Below are 22,358 nucleotides of genomic sequence, written 5' to 3' on the forward strand. Positions count from 1 at the left end.
AGGTCAGTGGCAACACTGCACCTTCAAGAGCAGCAGCACCAACTGGAGAGAAATGACAAATCCCATTTCCAGGGTTTCATTTAATTCTTCACATAAAACAACTTTTTAAAAAAATCCAAAACTGAAGGAACTGAAAAGATATCTATCAATCTGTAATATCACCAAGAAAACATTTTGGGAAAACGAGATTCATTATTCTGAAAAGTAATTCCATTCATAACATATTACACAAGCATTGAAGCATTTGTCCCAAAGGAGATGCCTCGCACTTGAGTTTAGAGAGGATGCATTCATTCACCATGAAATTCATAGCCTTACAAACGATTTTATGCTCTAGATGCATTATCAGTCCTCAAAGTTTAACTGCTCATGTTTAAAAGCCTCCTGGACTTAAGAAGGAAATTACTGGTTGTTACCCTCACCTGAGTACAAGGCTTTGGTGGCATCAGATATTGACTTAGGATAGGAAAGGAAAAGAGAGCAAACGTTCAGACTTGCAGCTGTTTCGAGGATTATCAAAGAACACATATGTCAAAATTCCTTTCTAGTCTCTTGTGAATTAACTAAAAGAGAAAATTATTCTCTGCAAAAACAATACCTTAAGTGAAAGATGTTTGTAACTTCCAAAATCAGTAAAACACAACTACACGGTAGACTAACATGCTTCTTGAAGTTAGAACAATTAAGAAGCATTTTAATCATTAAAAAGAGTCTAACAAACTGGTAACAAAATTGATTAAAACATGTAAACAACTCTGCAACATATTTTACTTCCTTGGTGGTATGCCTTAAATAGTCTTTCCAGAAGTAACTGGGAAACTAACAGACGGGGATTTCTTGCGGTTTTACAGAGTCTATAACATTCTAGATTGGCTTCCTTTATAAATTTCAACACAAGCAACAAAGAAATGACCATCACTGTATTAACATCGTATACTGAACTTTTATAATGCATGGATCTGAGACAAGGTCCATGGCCTAAGTCACACCATGGTGCCAGCTCAGGAAAGATTTAATATAAAGTAGGGGTTGTTTGTTCTAGGCAAAAGTAGTAATCCTGGTTCTCCAGCAAACTAGAACTTAACATAGTAATACAATCTTCTCTGTGGAAAAGCTTATACAAGAAGGTCCACTTTGCTGGTGTATTTGAATTTTAGAAGGATCTGAAGTTTCTTTTTTTTTTTTGACAGAGAGATTCTCCAATGTAATAGGACAGCACACAGAAAAGCCTAAATTCATCAAAAGTCAATGAAGGGAGGGGGAATAGTCTTTGGAAATGAAGACAAAGCTGAGGCCTAACAAATGGTCTTTGCAGCCATGCTACTTAGGACAAGTGTTTTGGTCCTCTCTCTTCACAAATCTAAGCAGTTTCATGATTCAGATGCAGTACGTAAAGAAACTAAAAAGATTAACAAAAGGTTTAAGAATTGGAGTGAGGAAAAGCAGGATGTGGGATGGAGGCTCCAGGGCAAATAAAGAAAATTCTGCAACTGTGCCAAGGAACAACCAGGCAGTAGTGTTCAACCAGGGCTTATTTCTGGCTCATCAGGTCTTTCAAAATGAGAAATGTCTTGAGCAAAACAGCTGCTAACACAAGAGATAAGATCAAGGTATTCCAGCTAGGCAGCTCAGCCTGTTTTGGCCAAGCTTAAGAAAGTTTAGCTAGAACTAATGCCGAATATACTGGATTTTTTTTTTTTTAGGTTGGTGACATGCATGTGACAAGAAGATACAGAGCAGATAAAAAGAATAATTAATGAAAAGTAATTATGAGAATAACATCAGCAGTATGTTTCAAGTTTATACTTGAACAACCTGTAATCCCATACCATACATTTATCTATTACTCCTTTAGTAAAAGGGTGCGTACACTTTGGAGAGTAAAAAGAACTCAGTGAAGCATATTATCAGAATTTGTCATCTTCAGTATTTCACAGATTTCCAATTTTTGTAAAGAAATATATCCTGTTCAAAAATCTTCCATAACATTTATCTGAAGGATTCAATTTCTTGAGCACACATCCAAGATTTATCTTCTGCACAGAAATAAGAGGACAGCACCTTAAAAATAATCTGTATTTTTAAACAAGTTACATTATTGTATAGGAAGAAACTGTAAGCATTTTGAAGTCTTGCTTTTTAGCAATTTTCTTTAAAGACTTGAATTCTTGGTGTTTCCTAGATGCAATAACAGTAAGGATCAAATTTGATTCAAAGAAAATGTAAATAAAAAACACAAAGTATTTTGATGAACTGTTTAAATTTATCTTTTCAAAGACTTCTTTTGCCCATACAGTCTTTTGTCAGAACTTCATTCTATCTTGGAAATGGAAAGCAACCAGTAAGGTCTTCAAGAACATGTAATAATTGTCTGTCTGATGTCATCTACAGGTGACAGATGAGCACCTCAGAAGGTGATGCTGACTCCACCTGTCTGAGTAGAATGTTGGGATATGTTTCCTAACACTCAATGTGACAAATGTTCTTTTCCCTTTCAATACTTTGGATGACCTTCAAAAAACATGCATTTAGGAGATACTTTCCCCACTTTTCCTCTTTTAAAATCCTGTAATTCACTATAATTTCATTAGGAATGAAAACTAAGAAAACTGAAACTGAACTAAGAACTGTTCTTCTCCTGATTAGAATAAAGGCTTTGAAGAAAACATTCTGCTCCCTGAGTTTTTCATAAATTAATAGTCTGTTTACATTTACAACCTAATCACCTTAATATAAACAGATTTATGAGCCAATACAAGGAAATTTTACAAAAACTACTTGAAGTTTTTTTAATAAATAAACTTGTTCCAAAAGAACAGAAGTCAGCAGTACAGTCAGGAGCTGAGACTCAGATCCAAGAATTTCCAAGTATTCATGGGAATTTTCTTGCTAGTTCAAAAAGTTCAAATTACTGACTATAAACACATGCACTATAAGAGAGGCAGATGACAATTCCTGCCCCACCAATCCATTCTGTCCCTTCAAGAAAACCTGTAGGTTGTTGCCATGTGGTAGGACTATCTGAATCATGAAGTTACTCCAATAAAGATAAATCAAGGATAGTTTGGCATAACATTAATATATCAGGTTAGAAACTGCTGTAGTCCAGAAGATGTTTTGCCTATAACAGACCCTGCAGAAGTGGCAACCCCCAGACAGGGAGATGAGTGGAAAGTGACCATCAGACTTACCTGTTTGTAAGCGAGCCTCTGCTTGATCAGGCTTTTGCAAAAGGCTAGAAAGCTTAGTATTTACTGACTTTGAGTCAAAGAAGAACTGTATCAGAGTTAAAAGGGTAGGTAAGGTCAACTACACCACATAAACATTATACGTATCTCGTCCAGAAAAAGAAAAATTGATAGCATTTATCTAAAGCTCATCTGAGGGCTTGTTATATGAGATTATTTACTCTACAGATTATCAATGCTGCATAGACTATTTTCAGTGGATTGTCCTACGTGGCAAATTAATATTTTTTTAATCATTCTTTTCTTTTAATCCACAGACGTCAGTGCTTTTCATACCAATGTGCTTAAAAAACAATTGTGAAGAAGAGTAAGAAGCCTTTTCAGAAAATAATGAAATAAGAAATCACTACTAACTCTAAACTTATCCTAATACCCCCCACATTCAGTGCTTCTTACTTGCTGAACACCAACAGCGAATGCCTTGAGGAACACTTCAGCAAACTCATTGTACTCCTTGGAAACATTACCAGGGCTTCCATACCTAGAATTAGAAGCAAGTATGCAAATTCAAGGGTGCAGCAATATTATTGACTTGAATATTTGTTTGGTTTTTTAAAAATAATAATAGAAGAAAAAAATACCTCTCAAAAAGTCTAGCTAAGATATGCAAAGCCCACTTCTTGCATTTCCACCAAGGCAACTCAGGTCTATCATCTTCATCAACTTGAAGGGTTTCCTTTAGGAAAAAAAGCAAAAAGAGATTATTTACCAACTATTCACAAAGAGTTCAAATTATATGTGTTTTGAACAACTATACAGCATATTTTGCTTTTAACCTGCCATTTGCACTGCTAGCTTAATAGAAGTATAAAGTACAGCATAGCTAAAAATAAATCCCATGATACATTCTGCATAAATGGTCAACAAATTCTTGAAACAAGAAGCCAAAATAAGTTGTGCTATAATTTGAAAACAACAGAACTCCCATACAAGCTATATATTTTCAAAATTTGTCTAGTCTGTTTAAAACATCCTATTTAGCTTAAAAATTTATTTTCTTGGCATCTATTGAGAAAAAATACAGAAATAAAGAGTTAAACTTTTTAACATTTTAATGAATGAAAAATATTTAAGCTTAAAGACATAAATAGCCAAAAGCCACTTACAGCTGGTACATCCCTATCGACAACAGTCTTCAGGATTTCTATCCATTCAGTCAGGTTTTGCTGATTTATCAACTCCAAAGGTAATGTGTACTTATTTAAAAAAACAAAGCAAAAAAAAAAATTACAAAGCAATTTGAAAATAACGTTACTTCTACAGCTCGAATTTTAGCTCTTTCAAATCTTTGTCCACACTTCGCTACCATGAAAGATTAGCAAATGACTTCGAAAACCAGGCTAAAGAACACAACCTAGTCTATATCCTCAATATCCTCAAAGGTGCTAGAGGTCTTTATTCCAATTCATTCTGCTTATGCAATGCTAAGACACTACTTAAATGGATGTTACACTAATTTCTGAAGCAATTAACAGCATATTAACAGTTATATTCCAAACTGCTGCATTTACAGTGGTAATTCTTTGTAGGCTGGCCTCCACAATCTGTCATTAGAAACCTGATTTTCTAAGTGGTTTTCTAGCAAACACTCTACCTTAGAGGATGGCATGCATAAGTTCTGTCTAATGCCAACCATGAATAGCACTATACAAAAGTAAAAGTACAGCACAATCAAGCATATTAAAAACCTGCAATTCATACCACAGTTGAGTAGTAAGGGAAATTATTCAGATGTAATCTAATATTGTTAATATTTCCGTCATTTACTATTTTAAGGAAAAGCATAATGCTTCAAATTAAATTACTGATCAAGTATATACAAAGTTTATTTTTTACCTGGACAAGGGCATAAAATATTTTGAAGATCTGTTTCTGGATGAGGACAGACTGATCAGATGGATCATTCAAGAGCTGAATGAAACTATCCTTCAGAACTGGTAGAAAATGTTGCATTGCAGCTATCAAAGGACTCCGCTCCTCTGGTTTCTTGTACCTTTAGATAAGAACAAACTAGTTTTGTAGATCTCTCAGGTAGCTTTTGAATTTTAAAAGTCCACCTTTCCCCAGTGTAGACACAAGTAGGTTATATTACAGTTCATGACAACATATGATTTAAAAAAACCCTAGCCATTTCTTGTTACAGAATTTGAAATAAAGCTATAGCCAGACAACATTACAGCTAAAAGGCATGTTAGAAAACCGCTGAGCGTCCATTACTCCACTATATATTCACATTAGTTTTCTGCTGGTAATGCACTCCTGCCAACTTACTCACTTTGAATACTACATCATGTTCAGCCACACCGGTACTATAGTGAAAAGCAATCAGAGCACTACAAAAACTGCAAGCAAAAGGTACACATTTATTGCCAAGAATGGCAGATGCTGGGCTAGTCAGTAAAATTCCAGAAAGACATTTATCAGAGTTCACAATTTATCAAAGTATTTCCAGAAGCTAGATTACTTCACTGACATTGAAGAAAGTAAACTGTGAAGTCTCTCACAGTTTACCATTCATGTGTCTCACATCTTACCATTTAACTTGCCCAAATCTAACAATTTGATAGAGAATGTAGGTTTCAAGGCTATGTGGCCAACTCTGAGCAGTCTTCGATTGCAACCCCCCTTGAAATAGTGCCTCAGACCTTCCCATGCTGGTGACAGTCCACCAGTTTGCCTATGCTGAAAACAAGGCTCCATTTCCTTTCTCAAAACATTTCTGAATTCCTGAAAGGAAATGAAGCCGCATTTTGAAATCTTCCCCCCAACTTCTAACTTACAAAGAAGAAAGTCCTTATTGACTCAAAAGTTATTACAGCAGAATAGGATCTTGTCCATACTGGTGATGACAATAAGAACAAAGTAAAATATCACTTTAAGACTGTACAGCTTTATTTCTTGATTAAGCAATTAATACTATAATACTCTTGGACTTTTGTGGGAAATTTTTGGGTTGGAGGATTTGGTTTTGGTTTGGTGGGGGTTTTTTAATACGTTTTTGGTAGACTTTTCACTAATATTAAATATCAATGCTCAGCCTCTAAAACAGTGCCAATTTGCAGAAATATAAGATAAAGTCTACTCAATCTGCTGCCAGATGGCATGTTCTGTAAAAACTACTACAGAACACTGAGCTCCAAAATCCTGTTCAATAATATAGTTTCCACATATTTTCTGAAATAGAAACCTAAATATAAAGATTAAATGTCGCTCAGGAAAACTCAGTTTCTAATTTCCGCAAAAGACACAATTGAAAAAGACCAGAAAAAATGACTATGCAAAGAGCAGCCATTTGATCTTGCTGGCTGGATTTGGAGGTTAAAAAAAAAAAAGTTGAAAAGCTCCAAGATATTTACTTTCCACATTAAGAAAAAAAAATTCAATAGCTAAATATTCCTACAACTCAAGCAGTAAAAACTTGATCAAAGTCGTAACATTACGCAGATTTTCCCCCCAAAAAACTGACATAAGTAATTTAACAAATTTTAGAGACCTGCTTGCACCCATATTGTTACACAATGAAATATGCATATTCCTACATGATTTGAGAAATCAACCCTTGTTGACTTCACCATAAAGCTAAACAAGTATGAGCAGGTGCTAGCCTCAGCTAAAGTGTTTGATCAACTAAGATTATGAACACACCTGTTACCTTAGTTAATCACGCAATGACTGTGCTCATATCAAAATTCTTCCCTAAACAAGGACTGCTATAATCATAATACACTACCAGTGAACACTTCATGTTTTATATCTCACAGATCTCTGCTGTATATTTGGTTAAAGAGGTTTAAATTGAAAATCCAATGAGAAATTATTCTCCTCTCCTGGCAGGACTTGCAATTTTCAGCCACCAAAAAAACTCCAACATGGGATTACAAAGGTCTTTACAGCATTCCTGTAAAAAAGGATTGTTGAGAAACTGATATTCACGTGTTTTACACTAATTTACATAAAATTCATGGAATTAGACAGTGAAATTTTTCAATGCGACATTTTAAATCAAGTACCTGAAACAAAAACGTTATGCATGACAGTGCTTCAAAAGAATAAGTTGTGGATTCCATCAGTTCCACTACCACAACTCCCTGACTCCAGGTTTGCACTTTTCTCTGACCCAGCTCAAATGAGCTTCCTACGTGCCGCCAGCAGCAGCAAAGCTCCACGTAACTTCTCAAAGTGCAACCTCAACTTTAAAGCTCTGAGCATAATATACCAGACACAGAGCAAAGAACATTCACCTGTATCCTAGCCCAATGCCTTGCATACAGAACAGTGGGCTTTGATAAAGATTTCCTATGATGGGTTGGATGAGGCTATCAAAATGATCATATCAAAGTCAGTCAACTAATTCTGAACTTCCTGACCTTCAAAATTTCACACTTTGAAACCTTTATATGTTTACTGTCACTGATACCTAGAGCACAAATTGTTTAAGAGTCTAAACCTGATTTAAATAAATAATCATTTTCTGCAAAAGTCATAATTTTGAGCAGACTCTCTTACTGCTATCAATCCATAAAAAACAGCTACCACATTAAGGCTTTAAAACACCCTCTTTTTTCTGATCTCAAACCTTTAATGAAGGCATTTTTTCTGTAATTTCTCAGTGCAGAAGATATATGAGCCAATATCTGCATAGCAGGTATTCAAGTATATTTTCTAAAACTAGATTTCTATCACCTTTGCGCAATCCCACACGCAATTCTACATGGTTACAATATACATACAGAATACAGAAAATACATACAAATATATTAATTCTGCTGTTCTATATGGTAGAAAAAACTTACTCATAGTTTTTCACAAGTTGATAAAGACAAAGAAGAATTCCAAGCCAACAAGCACTGTTGTCAGACTGAAGATAAAATCCAATTTTCTCCACAACTGCAGTCCAGCGACTAGGATAATCATGCTTGATAATATGGTGAATGCAAGTAGTAAGCTGTACTCTAGAAATCAAATGCACAATGATTAAATAAGTTACTACTATTATTTTAATAATATTCTTATGGTGTTGAAACAGCTAATATTGCCCAAACTTAGACTTATTTCAAGTTTTGTTTAGAAGGTTTAGGTTCTGCACTTTCTGCTTAATATTCTCCATTTGAGGAACTTTAAATTTCTACATGCTGCACAAGCTGAAAACTGTTTTTCCATCTACATTAATTCCATGCTTAGGATACACAGTGTATGACAATGATGCTTAGCACGTAGGTGATCTTCAGCTGTGCAAAAAAAAAAAAGAAACCCAACAGTCAGAAATCACAGCCAATTCATAAACAGGTTAAAACTGCATACCTAATCAGCTCAGGAGAGTGAATAATGGCTTCTACAATATTTTCACGAATACAGTGTCTATCTTCTTCTGGGATGGAGTAAGGTGAAATCTCTCCTGGTGCAGTTTCACGATCTGGCCAATACTGGGTTATCATATTTTTCAAGTAGATAACCCCTGTGAGACAAAAGTGGCAAATGAGCTGACAGCCATTCAAAGTGCAAAACAAACATGCATTTTGCAAACAAATCCATTTTACAGCAAAACTGATTGAAATTACTAATTCATTGACCACTTCTGAGTAGGTAAATCAAAATACATAAACCATGCAAATTAACCTAATAATTTACTAGGTTGAGACTCTTTTACCCATTTATGTCTGTATTTTTAGTTCTGTAAAGAAAGTGTTTTCATATAAAAATACTAAACATATTGCTTGTATCTGTGCTACAGATAAATAGTTGTGGAACATTTTAGCAACAAACTTCTGAAAAATCCTTTATAATTTTCTCAGTATTTTCATTTAAAAAAAGCTGATCAATACTAATGACTATCTAAAATACCCCTTGTAAGCAAAAAAAAAAAAAAATCGGATTAAGTTTGTGATACAGGAGTGAATACTAAAGAGAAACAGAGCTCCTTTATACCTAGGTTACGGGCCACAGCACTTTGTAGCAATCGGGCTGCTGGCACAAATGCCTGCATTTACAATTTGACAACCAAATCCAAACTGCTTATGTGGCAGAATATAGATTACAGGACTTGGAAAGAAAAGGACTTACAAAATGTAACAGGAAATCTCAAATGACAAACTAATAACAAAGTTACTATTAATCTAATTCTATGGACGAATCCATAAAGCAACCTCCCTTCCCAAATTTCATGAGCACCTTCTGAAGATTCAGAAACCAAAGGGTTTCTGAAAGGGTCTGCAAAGGTAAGAAACACTCAGCAGATACGTGCTATTACAAGACTGAAGTGATGCAGACTTCAATCTGTCCTCAGTGGGATTTATCATGCCATTAATTGCTTTGCAAAACATGCCCTGTTTGTAAACCACACGTTGCATGAGTTGTCTCCACTCTCTACAGACTGCTTTGGTTTTTAATTGGCTTACACTGAGGGTGAATTTTCAGAGGCTGTTTTCAAACCTCCCCCTTTTTTGCATGTTATACATCTTAAGCAGTAACTTTTTTGAGTCATCATCTGAATGGTATCCCAAATAAAATAAAAACGCAAGTTTAGGCTTATGCTACAACTTAGAATAGTCTACTATGTGGAAGATCCAAATAAGTGATCAAGATCACACTTCCTGAACTGTCAGAAAAACCACTGAAGTATCGTATTGGAAATCTCTATCAAGTAATCATAGCGGCTTTAAGGTGATGGTTGGAGTTACTAATATTCAATATCCAGTTTTACTGATGGCTCATGTGCAAATCAGCAGGGTTCCAAAAGACAATTTGTCTTCCACTTAAAATGTTTAGAAACATTAGCATTACTAGTACAACGTTAAATTACCTCCTTGGACCAACTGTACTAGCATCATAAACCATTCTGTTTCCCCAAAGACCATTATTCACTAAAGGGGAGCAACCACTGAAGAGCCAGCTACCTTTTCTTTCTGTCTTCTCTAACAGTCTATGGTGCCAGATATAGTTCACGATGACTGTAATTCTAGCGACTCCCAACTTTTGAGTATTTGAGATTAAAACCATTACAATTCTTGAACAGCATCTGCATATGTACTTGTGTGTATGCACCATTGAAGTAGATACAATGAAAAAAGATTTGCAAACTTGCCTGCCTGTCTCACTGGTAAATCCAGTTGCTCGGACATAGTGATCTGAAGCAGAGTTGAAACGAAGTTCACTGACTTATGAGCCTGTAGAGGGAAAAAAACCAATAACAATATTTAGTGATAGTTTGTTAAGTTTTAGAACGCTCCCGTTAGGTTTTACAATATCTTTATAATGATGTAATGCCATCAATAGAATACCAGCAATTCAGACAGTTTCACAGTAGTCAGCTAATCAACCAAAGCATTCCAAAGTTTCATGCTTGCTGTATTTTGAAGACAGCATGGGGGAGGAAAAACCCTACCGTTTAAGGTAATAGAGTTGAAGAAATCATTAAACAGGCTTCAGGAATCAGCCTTTTACAGTCACCAAACATGTTCTTCATTCAGAACAAATATTTACTTCGAAGAAGAATATCTGAATAGCCAGAAAAACCCAAGCGCAGCACGTTTACAGTGACCTGTAACAAGGTATGAATTCATTATAAAATAATCTAAGAAACAGATGGCAACTATGTTTTAAAACTAAGCCCAGCCTTAAGCAAGCCTGTCCAACTCATAGTTCATCTTTCTGAAAAAACAACTTCAAGTGACCATTTATGCACTACTGCAGCAACTGTCAGCGTAACTATACAATAGCAAACAAACAGTATGGAGACCTAAATGGAGTGACATCTGCACAGTAACAACTTTGCAAGGATTTGCAAGAGTTCACTTACAAAGAAAACAAAATGTGTTTTTTCTTACAATAATGAGAAATGTCATTGATACACTAAATACTATATTGTATTTTCAATACAAGGACACTAACCTTATTATGGCATCCTTTACCCACCTTTCCTAAGCATCAAAAAACTCAAGACATTAAATGAATTTTGCTGGGAAAAGTTAATTGTAATCCTTTAAAAAAAAAGTCTACTTTTCATAACTGGAAAACAACATCATTTTCCTCAAGGTCAAGAGTCAATGGACATGAGCTACAGTGAGGGAAATTCCTATTTTACAAAAGGAAAAAAAATTCACAAGGGTGGCCAAAGTCTGGAACAGTCTGTCCACAGAGACTGTGGGACCTCATCCTTTGAGATATTCAGAACTCAATTGGACAAGTCTCGATCTACCTCATCTAACTTTGAAACAGCTTTGCTTTGGGGGGCTGGACCAGATGACCTGCAGAGGTCCCTTCTAACCTACTTACTCCATGATTCAAATTGCCAAGATATATTTCTGCTTTATCTTCACTTACATGTCAATATTGTTTCATACATTCTTTGCAGCACTTCTATCAAAGACAACTGCATAGACCTACATAACTTAACTTGTTAAGTTCTTAGGAAAACACCTCTTACCTACTTGTTACTCAGGTTATTACTCCCCTACATAAAGCAAATAAATTAATACTTTGAAAACCATTGAAATTACACTATCCATTTATCAAAAACAAACAATTGTCTCAGTTACTGCAGCAGGGAAATTAATATCAAAGTGAAATAATCAGAAATTATCTTTCTATTCTTTTAGTAGGACCAAAAGCTCTTTTGACAGTATGAAATGATGTCAACATTCCTCCTAAGTGTGTAACATTGCCCAGCTCATTCCTACAGCACCAAGTTCTTCTCTCCAACTTTAACTTTCTCTAGCAAGTATCTCCTATACATTTGCGTATAAACAAGTGTAAAAGGGACAGCCTGGGACATGACATTTGTTCATGCATTTGTACTAAGATTTGATCAGTGTAGCTTGTTTTCTATCTCCTGTTATTTAAAACTGATTTTAAATGAAGAATGAACTTAAGAATCTCCCCAAAATGTTAAAACATTGTTGTACATATTCATCCTGTGCACTAAAAATCTACAGGCTACAGAAAACTCACAGAAGCAACACCTGCATCTGGTCCAACCGAAATGTTTATTTGTAGAGTGCATTTTGATGAATTGGGAGTAATTGACACCGCAATATGAGCATGCATCTTTCTGACCCACATTCCTCTGATAGCCCCAAAGTCCTGAAGAAGAAAATACACCTTCAAATGAAAAAAAGTATTTGTGTTTAACTGTCAAGTAATGGTTGAATAAATACATTCAAACCAAAATTGACTTGTTGGTATTAATTTCTACTACAGCTCCGGTCTGTTAAGTTCCTTCTTTTTTTAAGTAACATTAATAGACACACTTCCCCTGCAACACACACCAAATGACATTAGACCCTAATTCAGCACAGTATTCAATTATATGCCTAACATTAATGTCAGCGGAAGTACTCCTGTACTTAAACGTGTTATTATGAACTTGCTGAAGAAAGCTTTCAGTTTCAATAACCTTTAACTCACCTACGAATAAGGTCCTATTACAGTCTGCATAAAATGGACTTAAAAGTGCAAACTGATGTCTTTCCACAATGACTATGATAAACTTAACAGCTACCTTTTCAATAGTGAAAATTCGCAATGTATTTCATGTTTGGAAATTGAAAAGCATTTAATCCTATAATTTTAAATATGAAGGATTACCTTCCATTTTTCACAATAAATGACAACTAACCTTTTAATAAAAACTATCCATTTCAATAAAAAAATACGGAAATTGCTTAAGAACTATCAAGGACCTAATGGGAATAACAAAACAAATTAAATACAAAAATGTTGTGTCTTAAAAGCAAAAAGCAACAAAAAATAGACAGCAGTGTACAAAACTGCCACACACTGAAATTTAATAAAATACCAAAGAATAATCTTTTCTTCATTAGAAAAAACAAGACTGAGCCTATACCTATAGCAAGCGACAGCAGCTCCCTAGAAATGTCAATTATATTAGTATGTGGGATTAATACGTTTTCACTGGATTCTTTGAACTATAACAAGTTTTAAAGGATAGGACCAAAACATCTATACCATTATCTTGTTTTTTTAAATCTTACAAGTATCCTCCTTATTAACATTTCAAGCACCAGACACCAAGCAACCATGAGGATTAGCTACTTTATCACCTTTACTGGTTCAAAAAAGACATTCAGACTAGAAATAATTTGTGGTTTTAATACAAGGTAGCATAAGTAAAATACCTTGTACTTTCCAAACAAAGCCTCCTCTTAATCCATTCAGTTCATAACTAAATTCACACAGAGCTACATTAACACTTCTATGCATTCTTTATGGAACATAAAGGACTTCCAAACTCTTTACAATGCCCCCCTCCCCATGCCACTGAAAGGAAGGTGATTCCAGAGAAAGTGAAATGTGGGGAGGAGTAAGGAGAGCTACATGAAGGCATGTGTGTACTGAATGGTCAAATAAAGCCCCACGTACTACAATCACCTGTCACTTGCTCCCTTGTTTTGCTTTACTATTAAAAACAACGTACAATGTTTTATTGGCACCCTGAAAAAAGAACTGAACTTAAAATAAGACACCACATAGGTGCCGATTTTGTATCTACAGCATTAAAAAAATACTGAACACACATCCATTTCAGCTATTTTAATCTTCAGTATTTTTACTCTTCAAAGATGGCTACCTCTCAGGAATCATGTTCCTCTTCGCTGACAGCACTGCTAAAAAAACCCAACCAAACAAAAAAACCACACCTATTTTAGGTACTTATTCTATACAAATACTAGCTTTTGGTTTTAGTGCATGCTATTAGCCAGAATACTTCACTATACAAAAGGTGAGCTTCAAATGAAGATTCATTAAAGGTCTATCAGGGAGCTATCTGAATGTAGAGGATTATGCTGGCCCATGCGCGCCTCAGTCTCCAGAAGAATCGCATGCACTGATGCCACTTCAGTGAAAGCCACTGGCAAGTCGTGTCATTCTACGCAGAAGTCCCATGGCTCCCGCATGCAAGAATTAAAGTCAGGATTTCACAATGGTTGCTACCACATACCCTAAACTGCATGGAGAACAGAAACAATTTCTATGACTTTAAAGTTTTGACATCAGTAAAACTTTGTCTTTTATCCTCTTGCTCCTTGTTTACAAATACCCTTTTAAAATAAATATTTAGAAAACTACAATGATAACTGAAAAAAAATGGTTGTTACAGTCAAAGTCTGTTCCTCAACATGTAATTCAACATTTTAAAAAAAACAAAACCAAAACTCATCTCAAGTCCTTCCCCCTTACAAATCCTCCAACATGCCGTGTCACTAGTATGACTTTGTTGTCTAAGAGCCAAAGAATTCAGGGACTTTTCCCAAGAGCAATCTTTGCTATGCAGCCTCACTAGCTGAGGAATGTATTCTATCAGACCACAAACGTTGCACCACTGTCTGTTAATATCAATCACTGTTCCAGACCATACAATCTTCTTGCATATTTCATCGCAGTTTTTCCTAGCAGAGTTAGTTTGTTAGCCATGTGGTAAAACACACTTTTCTCGAAGTGTCATGCCAGCTACATAATCTGAAATACAAATGAAGTTTGAAGTTAACATTAAAGAGACCAGTTCATGGCATATTAACTATCAACAGTTAATTATGATACAGAGAAGCACTTTTTCCCCAGTAATGATACTCACTAAAGTCAGTTACATTCCTCTTTAATACTATAATTATTCATGCCTCACACAAAGCCTGCATGCCACTAAATGATAAAAACAAGAAGCTTCATCTCAGGTAAAGACCTCCGTGCATTCTTAGACATTAAGAATTTAACGTACCGTAACAGACACACCATAGGTACCTCATTTATTGTTATCAAAAAAGCAAAACAGAAGGGTAATACTTACTATACGTTGCTGAACTAGAATCCTAGGTTATTTACATAGTTATTCAAAGTAGCACACATTTAAATAAAGGCTACAATTCATTTTTAAAGGAGCTGAAAAAATACAAATTCAACACATCTCCCCCATTCCCATTTTGAAAAAATGTACATGCAATTTTTGATCTAGACCATAACAGGACTAGGTGAACACAACTACTACACTGAGATGAAACAGTTGGGGTTTTTTATAGAAAGGTAAGGTCAGGAACTGTAAGGCCATGCTGAATCAGCAAACTGCCCTGTAGCACTCTTTCAATTCTTTTTTAAGAACTCAGCAGGTGTGGAAGTCATTCTGACCACAGGTTTTTGCAAGCTAGTTCTGCCACCTCTTATGCATCTACAGTGTATATGTAAATCCAGTTTAAGGTCCACAAAAAATACACACACACTTATCAGATCTTGCAAACATCCTTGATGCTCATTTCATCAGAATACTGTCTGCAAGTTCTGAAGCCTATTTGCTCTTCTGTTCGCAGAGGAAAAAGGAATGTGCTTTTAGCAAAGGCTAGCTAAGCACACACAGTAACTACCTGTTAAGTCATGAGAAAGTGGCAAGTCACCCTGTCTGCTAGGATTTTACCTTGTATTGGTTAATATGCACCAAGAACGTAACTTCTCCCTAATGAAGACAAAGCTCCCTTGGTTCCTTGCTGCCCCCAAGGGGATTTCTGGTGTTGGACTAGCCTTGATACATACAGTTTAAAACCATCCTTTCCCAAAGCATCTCTCATCTAGCACACACCAAAATACATAGATGGAAGATAAGGGAAGTGAAAATAATCAAGTACTCTCGGTAAAATGTCATACTAACAACTTTAAAAGAGAACCCATGATCTGATAATCAGAGCCAGGAAACTCATGCTCTGTTCTTGTTCTTACTCACACTACAGTATATAGCTGTAGGTGTTATACATGAAGACCGTGTTAGAAAAGGTTAAAAAAAATTAAAGATGGGGTAACACTATAAACACCTACCCCTAAGTATCCAAAACATAGCATTTCAGCATTTGGAAATTCCTAGGTGAAAGGCACCACGTAATAAGCAGCTTGCTTTTTCCCCTATGACAACTTTTCGCTCCAAAGCTCCCAGTAGTTAAGAGTCCAATCATTTAATTTAATCATTCCATCGTTCTGACGTTTGTATCTATTAAGCAGGCAATAAAAGACACTGAACTAGGCCCTACTGCATTCTGTTAAACCGACGGTGTGCTATGGTGACTAGTCAACAAGCTAAAGCATTTTTCCTTTCCCTGTCACTTATATTAGAACATGAAAAAGCTGAAACATAATTTCTGAAAGGCACTTTTTAAGTAGAGCAACAGGATTACATTTTCCTAAACAAACTCTGTTAAGCTTTGACTTAAAAAAATTAAGTTATTGGGGATTGCCTTTTTTTTTTTTAAAAACATTCTCAGACACAAAAATTGGGTTGTTAGTCCAAAAAGATGTCTTAATACACACTGTCATACGCACCAGGGTTAATCTCGGATACTTATAAGACATACATAGCAGTTAAATTATAAATTCCCTGGAATTACAAAGAAACCTGCAAGGAAAGTATTATCTTACAACTGCGCCTTTATAAATATGTTGATATTAAAAGATGAAACAACACTGTGTATTATTTTCAGTGTCATTCCATAGCTGCCTAGTTAAAAATATCTATTTTCATCACCATTTCTGGGAAACACTTTATACACGCAGTACAAAGACTGTTTCAAAAGGCAACAACGTCTTCTTGCTGCTTTCCAGTAGCTTACTTGAAGAGTCTGGTTTTAAGTCCTTGTAAAACACAGCTTTTCCCTCTAAGACAGGGACACAGATGGGCAAACACCTCAGGGTACATCATCAGCTGGAAATTACATGAGAAGCTGTTGGACACAAGAGCTAGTGGTATCATTCCCTATAACTTATTTTCACAGTGAGGAAATAAAGCCAAAGAGACTGAAATACCTGCATTTTTTTTAGCATATCCCAACTCTAAAAGTTCTCACAGCATTTTATGTGCAGGCAATATAACCTGATAAAACTTAGTGAAAGAAGAAATAAAGCATACAACAATTCATGACTTAGCCAAGGTCAAAGGAAAAATAACAAAGCCTGGACAAATCAAGAATCATACACTCCGGTTCCCTTCTCCAGTCAGTGGAAACTCTGTTGATTGATAGGGTATGATGAAGACAGATCTAGATACTTAACTCTTCCATTAATTAGGAATATCAATTACTGACTGAAGCATGTTCTTTTCTGATAAGGTAAAATGACCATACTACTGAAAACCAGTCTCATCAGCTCAACAGAGGCACTTCAGACAAATTAAAGGTAAACTAAAAGGTCAACCAAGGACAATTATTAAACTTAAATTATAAAAACACTTTTGTATGCCTGGCTGCATGCAAGAATAGCGTTCACTGCTGCATGATTTCATCTTTACAGAGAAAGAGACCCTCATACCTGAAATAAAATATTAACTGGTAACACAATTGCCTTAACGGTTAACAAATTTAGACCAGTATCCTGCAAGCAAATGCATAACTGACTTCAATAAAGCTATGCAAAACCAAGACGATGCATGTGACTAAAACTACATATATGTACAAGTGCTCACAGATTTAGAGTTTAACAAATATTTTTATCACAAAAGGTCTGTGAAAGATCAGCAAGGCTACATTTCCAACAATAAAGAATTCTTACACACTGGTTCAATAATGTCTGATGTTTTTAAAGGAGCACTGATATCTGGATTTTATACCAACTTAATACTTGTGTAATACATGATAGACCATGATGTTTTGATTCAAAGGTGTGAACAAAAGCCAGTTGCCGGTGAGCATGATCCTTCAGGCAACAGAGTTAGCCATTTGCTGAAGACCCCGACTGGCAGAGAACGTAATTTCCTGCACATTCAGCAACTCAATACCTGCAGAAAATCGCTAAAATAGATTTATATAGATATTGACATGCATAGAACACAAAAAATTGCATTTTGGGGCCAGCTTAAGATTTCATATATACTACTGTCTTTATAGGCAATTACATTATTTTCATTTTTGGTTGAAATAAGAAACACTAAAATACTTTTTACAAAAGTATATGGAAAAGACAACCAATGACTTTATACAAACCTCAATTAAACGTTGAGTAGTTTTACAGCTATTTCAAATGCACCTACTATTTATTTGCCATTCATTTATTAAATGACATGCAGGAATTCAGCCTAATTACACTTTTTAATAATATGAGAAGCTACACCTTTAGTTTTTGAAAGTTTCTCTACCACCAGCAGAACATTTGGCCCACCTTTATCTCAGCTCTGCTGAACATCTGTTGCATTAAATGTATTTTGTCAGGCCTAAAGTCTGCTTAAGAGCAACAAAGAAATACGTTTGCGGAAAAGGCCAACTAAAGGCACCTCAAGAGCTGCCACACAGGCTTATCCTTTACCTCCTCCATCAAACTATCACCTTTTCTCTCAGTGAAACACTAGAAAACCTTTTTTTCCAAATGTTTAAAAGTCTCGTGGCTGTGTCTCATCAATAAAGAAAAGTTTTCACCTACCGGGTGGAGTTAAGCGGAACAAAAATATAACCTTCTTCCAAAATTGAAACCTGTGGAACTAGGACCTGTTGGTTTTGTTATATCCCAATGTGACACATGAATGTAGTCTAAGCGGATGGCATATCTGGGTTGGGAACCCTGTCTTCCCCTGTCTTTTGGGCACATGTCGATACTAGACCCAGAAAGCACACCTACCTCGACAGCACTGCCGAACTCGGAGTCCAAAGAATTTGTACGAACACCAAATAACGCCAGGCTATCAGATTTATTTCTGAACTCAGCCCAGGCCACTCTTACGCTAACAGGCTGCACTACTTATAAAGTGATGGGGGTCTTGCTACCTTCTTTCCCGTTGACAAATTACTGCCTTCCACATCCAAAGACCGCCCTTAGATAGTCCCAGGCAGGACTGGGTCCAGCCGCTGAGCCACCGGGAGCCTGCGCCACCGACGATTTTAAGCATCCCTCTATAGATTACCCTTTCCTCGGCTGAGCAGGAAGACAATGGAAATAATTTGTTACCGACAGTAAAGGCAACGGGGGCCTCCTCTCCAACGCCGACCGCTTTCTGCCGCTAAACACACACACCCCCCCCCCCTCCTTCGAGCAGCCCCGCCCGGTACGGCATAGCCTGGCCTGGCCCCGGCCAGAGGCCCCGCTGCCATGTGCCGGGGACAATGCGAGTCGGGCGGCCGGGCCCGGCCTACAGCCGCCGTGACACCAGGCAGGGCCTGGCAGCGGGAAGGGGCCGAGGGCGCCGGGAGACGGGGCTAAGAGAGCGGGTGGGGGGGTGTGGAACCGCCCCCCGCTCCCTCAGCCCCGTCTCCCGGCGCCCTCGGCCCCTTCCCGCCGCCCCCGCCCCGCTTCCCCCTCACACAGGCCGGCCCCGACCCCGCCGCCCACGCCGTGTCCCCCCCACCCCACCCCGCTTTCCAGTATCGCGGCGGCCGCGGCCCCGGCCCAGGCCCCTCACCTCGTTAAGCTGCCTCTCGGCGGCTTCCCGCAACGCCGGATCCATGGTACCCCGCAGGGCCTCGATGATGGTGTTGGGGTCCATGGTGGCGGCGGCGGGGGGAACAGGAGGAGGCGGAGGGCAGGGGCCGGGGCCGCGCCGCGCCGTGCGCACATGGACCCGCCGCCTCGCAGCGGCCGCCGGCGCGAAAGGAAGGGAAAGCGCCAAAGGCCCGGATAGAGCTGCCCCCCGCCGCCGCCAGGGAGCGGCGCCCCTTCCGCCGCCCGCGCCCCGCCTCCGCGCCGCGGGGCGCCACGGGACCTGTAGTCTAGCGGCCACCCCAACGGTCGCCGCCGCGCGCCCAACCGCCGCCTGCCCCGCCAAACCGAAGCGCCCGGCGGCAGGCGCACTTGTAGGGAGGCCGCCCCGCCGCCCCCGCACGCTGAGGGGAGGGGAGGGAAGGGACGGAGAGAAGGGTCCGCCGCTTGGTTCACCCTCCGTGTGAGGGCTCGGTGCCCGGCCTGTCACCTCGGGGGGCGTGTTGTGTTCGGGGCACCCCGGGGAGCGGCGCTGGCCTGCGGAGAGGGCCTGAGGGCGACCTCGGCCTTGCGGTAGGCACCGCTGGCTGCGGCGGCTGGGCTGCCGGCCTCTGCGGGCAGGGGAGGCCGGCACACGCACTGCCCTGAACTCATCAGCGGCGTTAAGATTAAGTGGAACCCGTTGTTTTATCGAAAGTCCCTCCTTTTACCACGTACGCTTTCCGTTTTCGGAGCGACTTGGATGGCTGGCGAGGAAGGAGGGATGCGTGGAGGCATGGGTTTCCTTTAAAGGCGCTTGCTTTATAGTGGGCACAGGGTGGAAACAGTTCTGAAGCATTTGGGAAAATCCAGCGTTTTGTTCTGCTAGTTTTAGCAAAAAAGAAAAAAAAAGTCTCGATGTGTCAGAAATATGTCAGAAAATCGGTATAAGCAGAGCTGTCATTTCTGGAGGGGTTGACTCAGTCACAAGATCAGAATTGGACTGCCTAAGTTAAGTCACTTCTGCAGGCTTTATCCTACAAGCATTTAGGCACTGGAGTAATTTCACTTACATGAGTAGTCACAATAAAATAACACTATTTATAGGTTAGGTGCATAGTGATTTGTAAAATTTAATCGGTAGTATAGAGAGTCATTCAGTGTCATGTCTTCATTTGGGGGATGACATGCAGTGATGTACTTGAAATTTTGCGAGTTATTTTTGTGAGAGGAGTTGATTGAACAGTCAGATAATGCAATCAAGAAAAAAAGTTTCACAAACAGCCCATCCTGCAACACCTCTGAAATGAAGGCACATTAATAAAGAAACTGCATATCAAATAGAAAAGTAGAAATGCAAATATGTATAGGAAATAATATAAATTGAAAGTGATGCAATTTAGAAATTGATAAAGGACACTATCTCTTTACTAGTTAAGTTAAACAGTTTCGGGAAATGCCACGTTAAAACTTGATTCCATTTACCATCCTACTGTGCTGGTGGTCTTGCAAACATTTCCCACACATGGAGTTAGCGTGGGCCACAGGCCATTCCCAACACATAGATGTTACATAGATGGAGCCAGCTTGGGTTTTGAAGGCCATCCTCTCTCAGTTGGCCACTGTCCCAGAGAATGGCCTAAGGCAGGCTAACCAGTACCATCTCAGCTGGCAAAATCTGCACTAGTCAGGTTTATCTAGAATGTCTTTTCATATATGAAACAGCTTAACAGACTTGCTTTTGTATATACATTTTCCAAATTAGTAACTTTTCCACGATTGTTGCTGGACTGAAAACTGTATTTTTCAGTTTCTCTTACTACTGGTTGGTTGGTGGGTTTTTTTTACATAATGCTAAAAACTGTGATTTACATTACATACATGTTTTTGTTTGGTTTGTTTTTATGGCAAGTATGAAAATGAGTGCCTCATTTATAAAACTAAATGGCGAAGCAGCAGTGAACGACTGGCTTTCTAAATAAGCCCAGGAGACATACGGACCCAGAAGACCCAAGTGGCAATGTAGAATAATTTCAGGACATGATGTCATAGGATGTTCTTCTATAAGTTGCCCAGATCTGCAGTCACACTCCAACTCTAGATGTAGCCCAAAATGTAAAAAAAGGTGAAATGCTGTAGATTCAATACCATTAAAAAATGCTACAACAAAGTCTTTTCCATGCTTTTGTGTCACAGCACAGATAACAAGATCAAATCTCAATGCTCTTTGTATCAAAGGAGCAAAGCAATAACACCTCTAACCAGAGAGAACATAGATGCTAAGCTGATCCAACAACTTATAAAACAGAATATATGTTCTCTAAAAAGGAAAATAAGTACTTCAAAGGACAAAGGGCTCATGATGTGCTGGTCATACATAATACTCTTTGTCAGATATACAGATGCGAAATGCTGGAAAGAAAAACACAACGGGATGCAAACCATTGTCAGCAGAGGTGCTGTGGCTGGAGAAGCTTATCGCCAGAGCTGTTACCATTTGTATACAAAAGTGAGAAGGACAAAAAAAAGTTATGCAGAAGAATGTGTAAGCAATTGTCCACAGTCTGAGTACTCTGGAAAAGAAAACATTGTATGTCAAGGAATGTTTGCATTCACATCTTTGCTTGCCCAGAAGTAATAACAATAACTAACCTCACAGCAGGATTAATTGCATAAATGATTCACAGAAATTAATAAATGCAAGATTCAGTCAAGATGGACATTTCATGTAGACTGAACACCAGC

The 22,358-nt window shown here is 38.1% G+C and overlaps 1 protein-coding gene across 1 annotated transcript in view; it reads right to left on the reverse strand.

The window, feature by feature from the left end:
• IPO7 (importin 7) overlaps positions 1–19,749 on the reverse strand; it is a 38,530-nt gene extending 18,781 nt beyond the window's left edge. Inside the window, exons 1-8 of the mRNA XM_050896816.1 lie at positions 19,618–19,749; positions 10,330–10,411; positions 8,550–8,703; positions 8,042–8,200; positions 5,085–5,241; positions 4,355–4,444; positions 3,830–3,924; positions 3,645–3,729 (exon numbers count right to left, since the gene is read on the reverse strand). Coding sequence (XP_050752773.1) covers positions 3,645–3,729; positions 3,830–3,924; positions 4,355–4,444; positions 5,085–5,241; positions 8,042–8,200; positions 8,550–8,703; positions 10,330–10,411; positions 19,618–19,701 — 906 coding nt within the window. The 5' untranslated portion in view covers positions 19,702–19,749. The remainder of the gene's footprint in view (positions 1–3,644; positions 3,730–3,829; positions 3,925–4,354; positions 4,445–5,084; positions 5,242–8,041; positions 8,201–8,549; positions 8,704–10,329; positions 10,412–19,617) is intronic.
• Between the last annotated feature and the right edge of the window lie 2,609 nt (positions 19,750–22,358).

This window comes from Gymnogyps californianus, chromosome 5 (assembly GCF_018139145.2).
Source record: "Gymnogyps californianus isolate 813 chromosome 5, ASM1813914v2, whole genome shotgun sequence".
Classification (NCBI taxonomy): domain Eukaryota; kingdom Metazoa; phylum Chordata; class Aves; order Accipitriformes; family Cathartidae; genus Gymnogyps; species Gymnogyps californianus.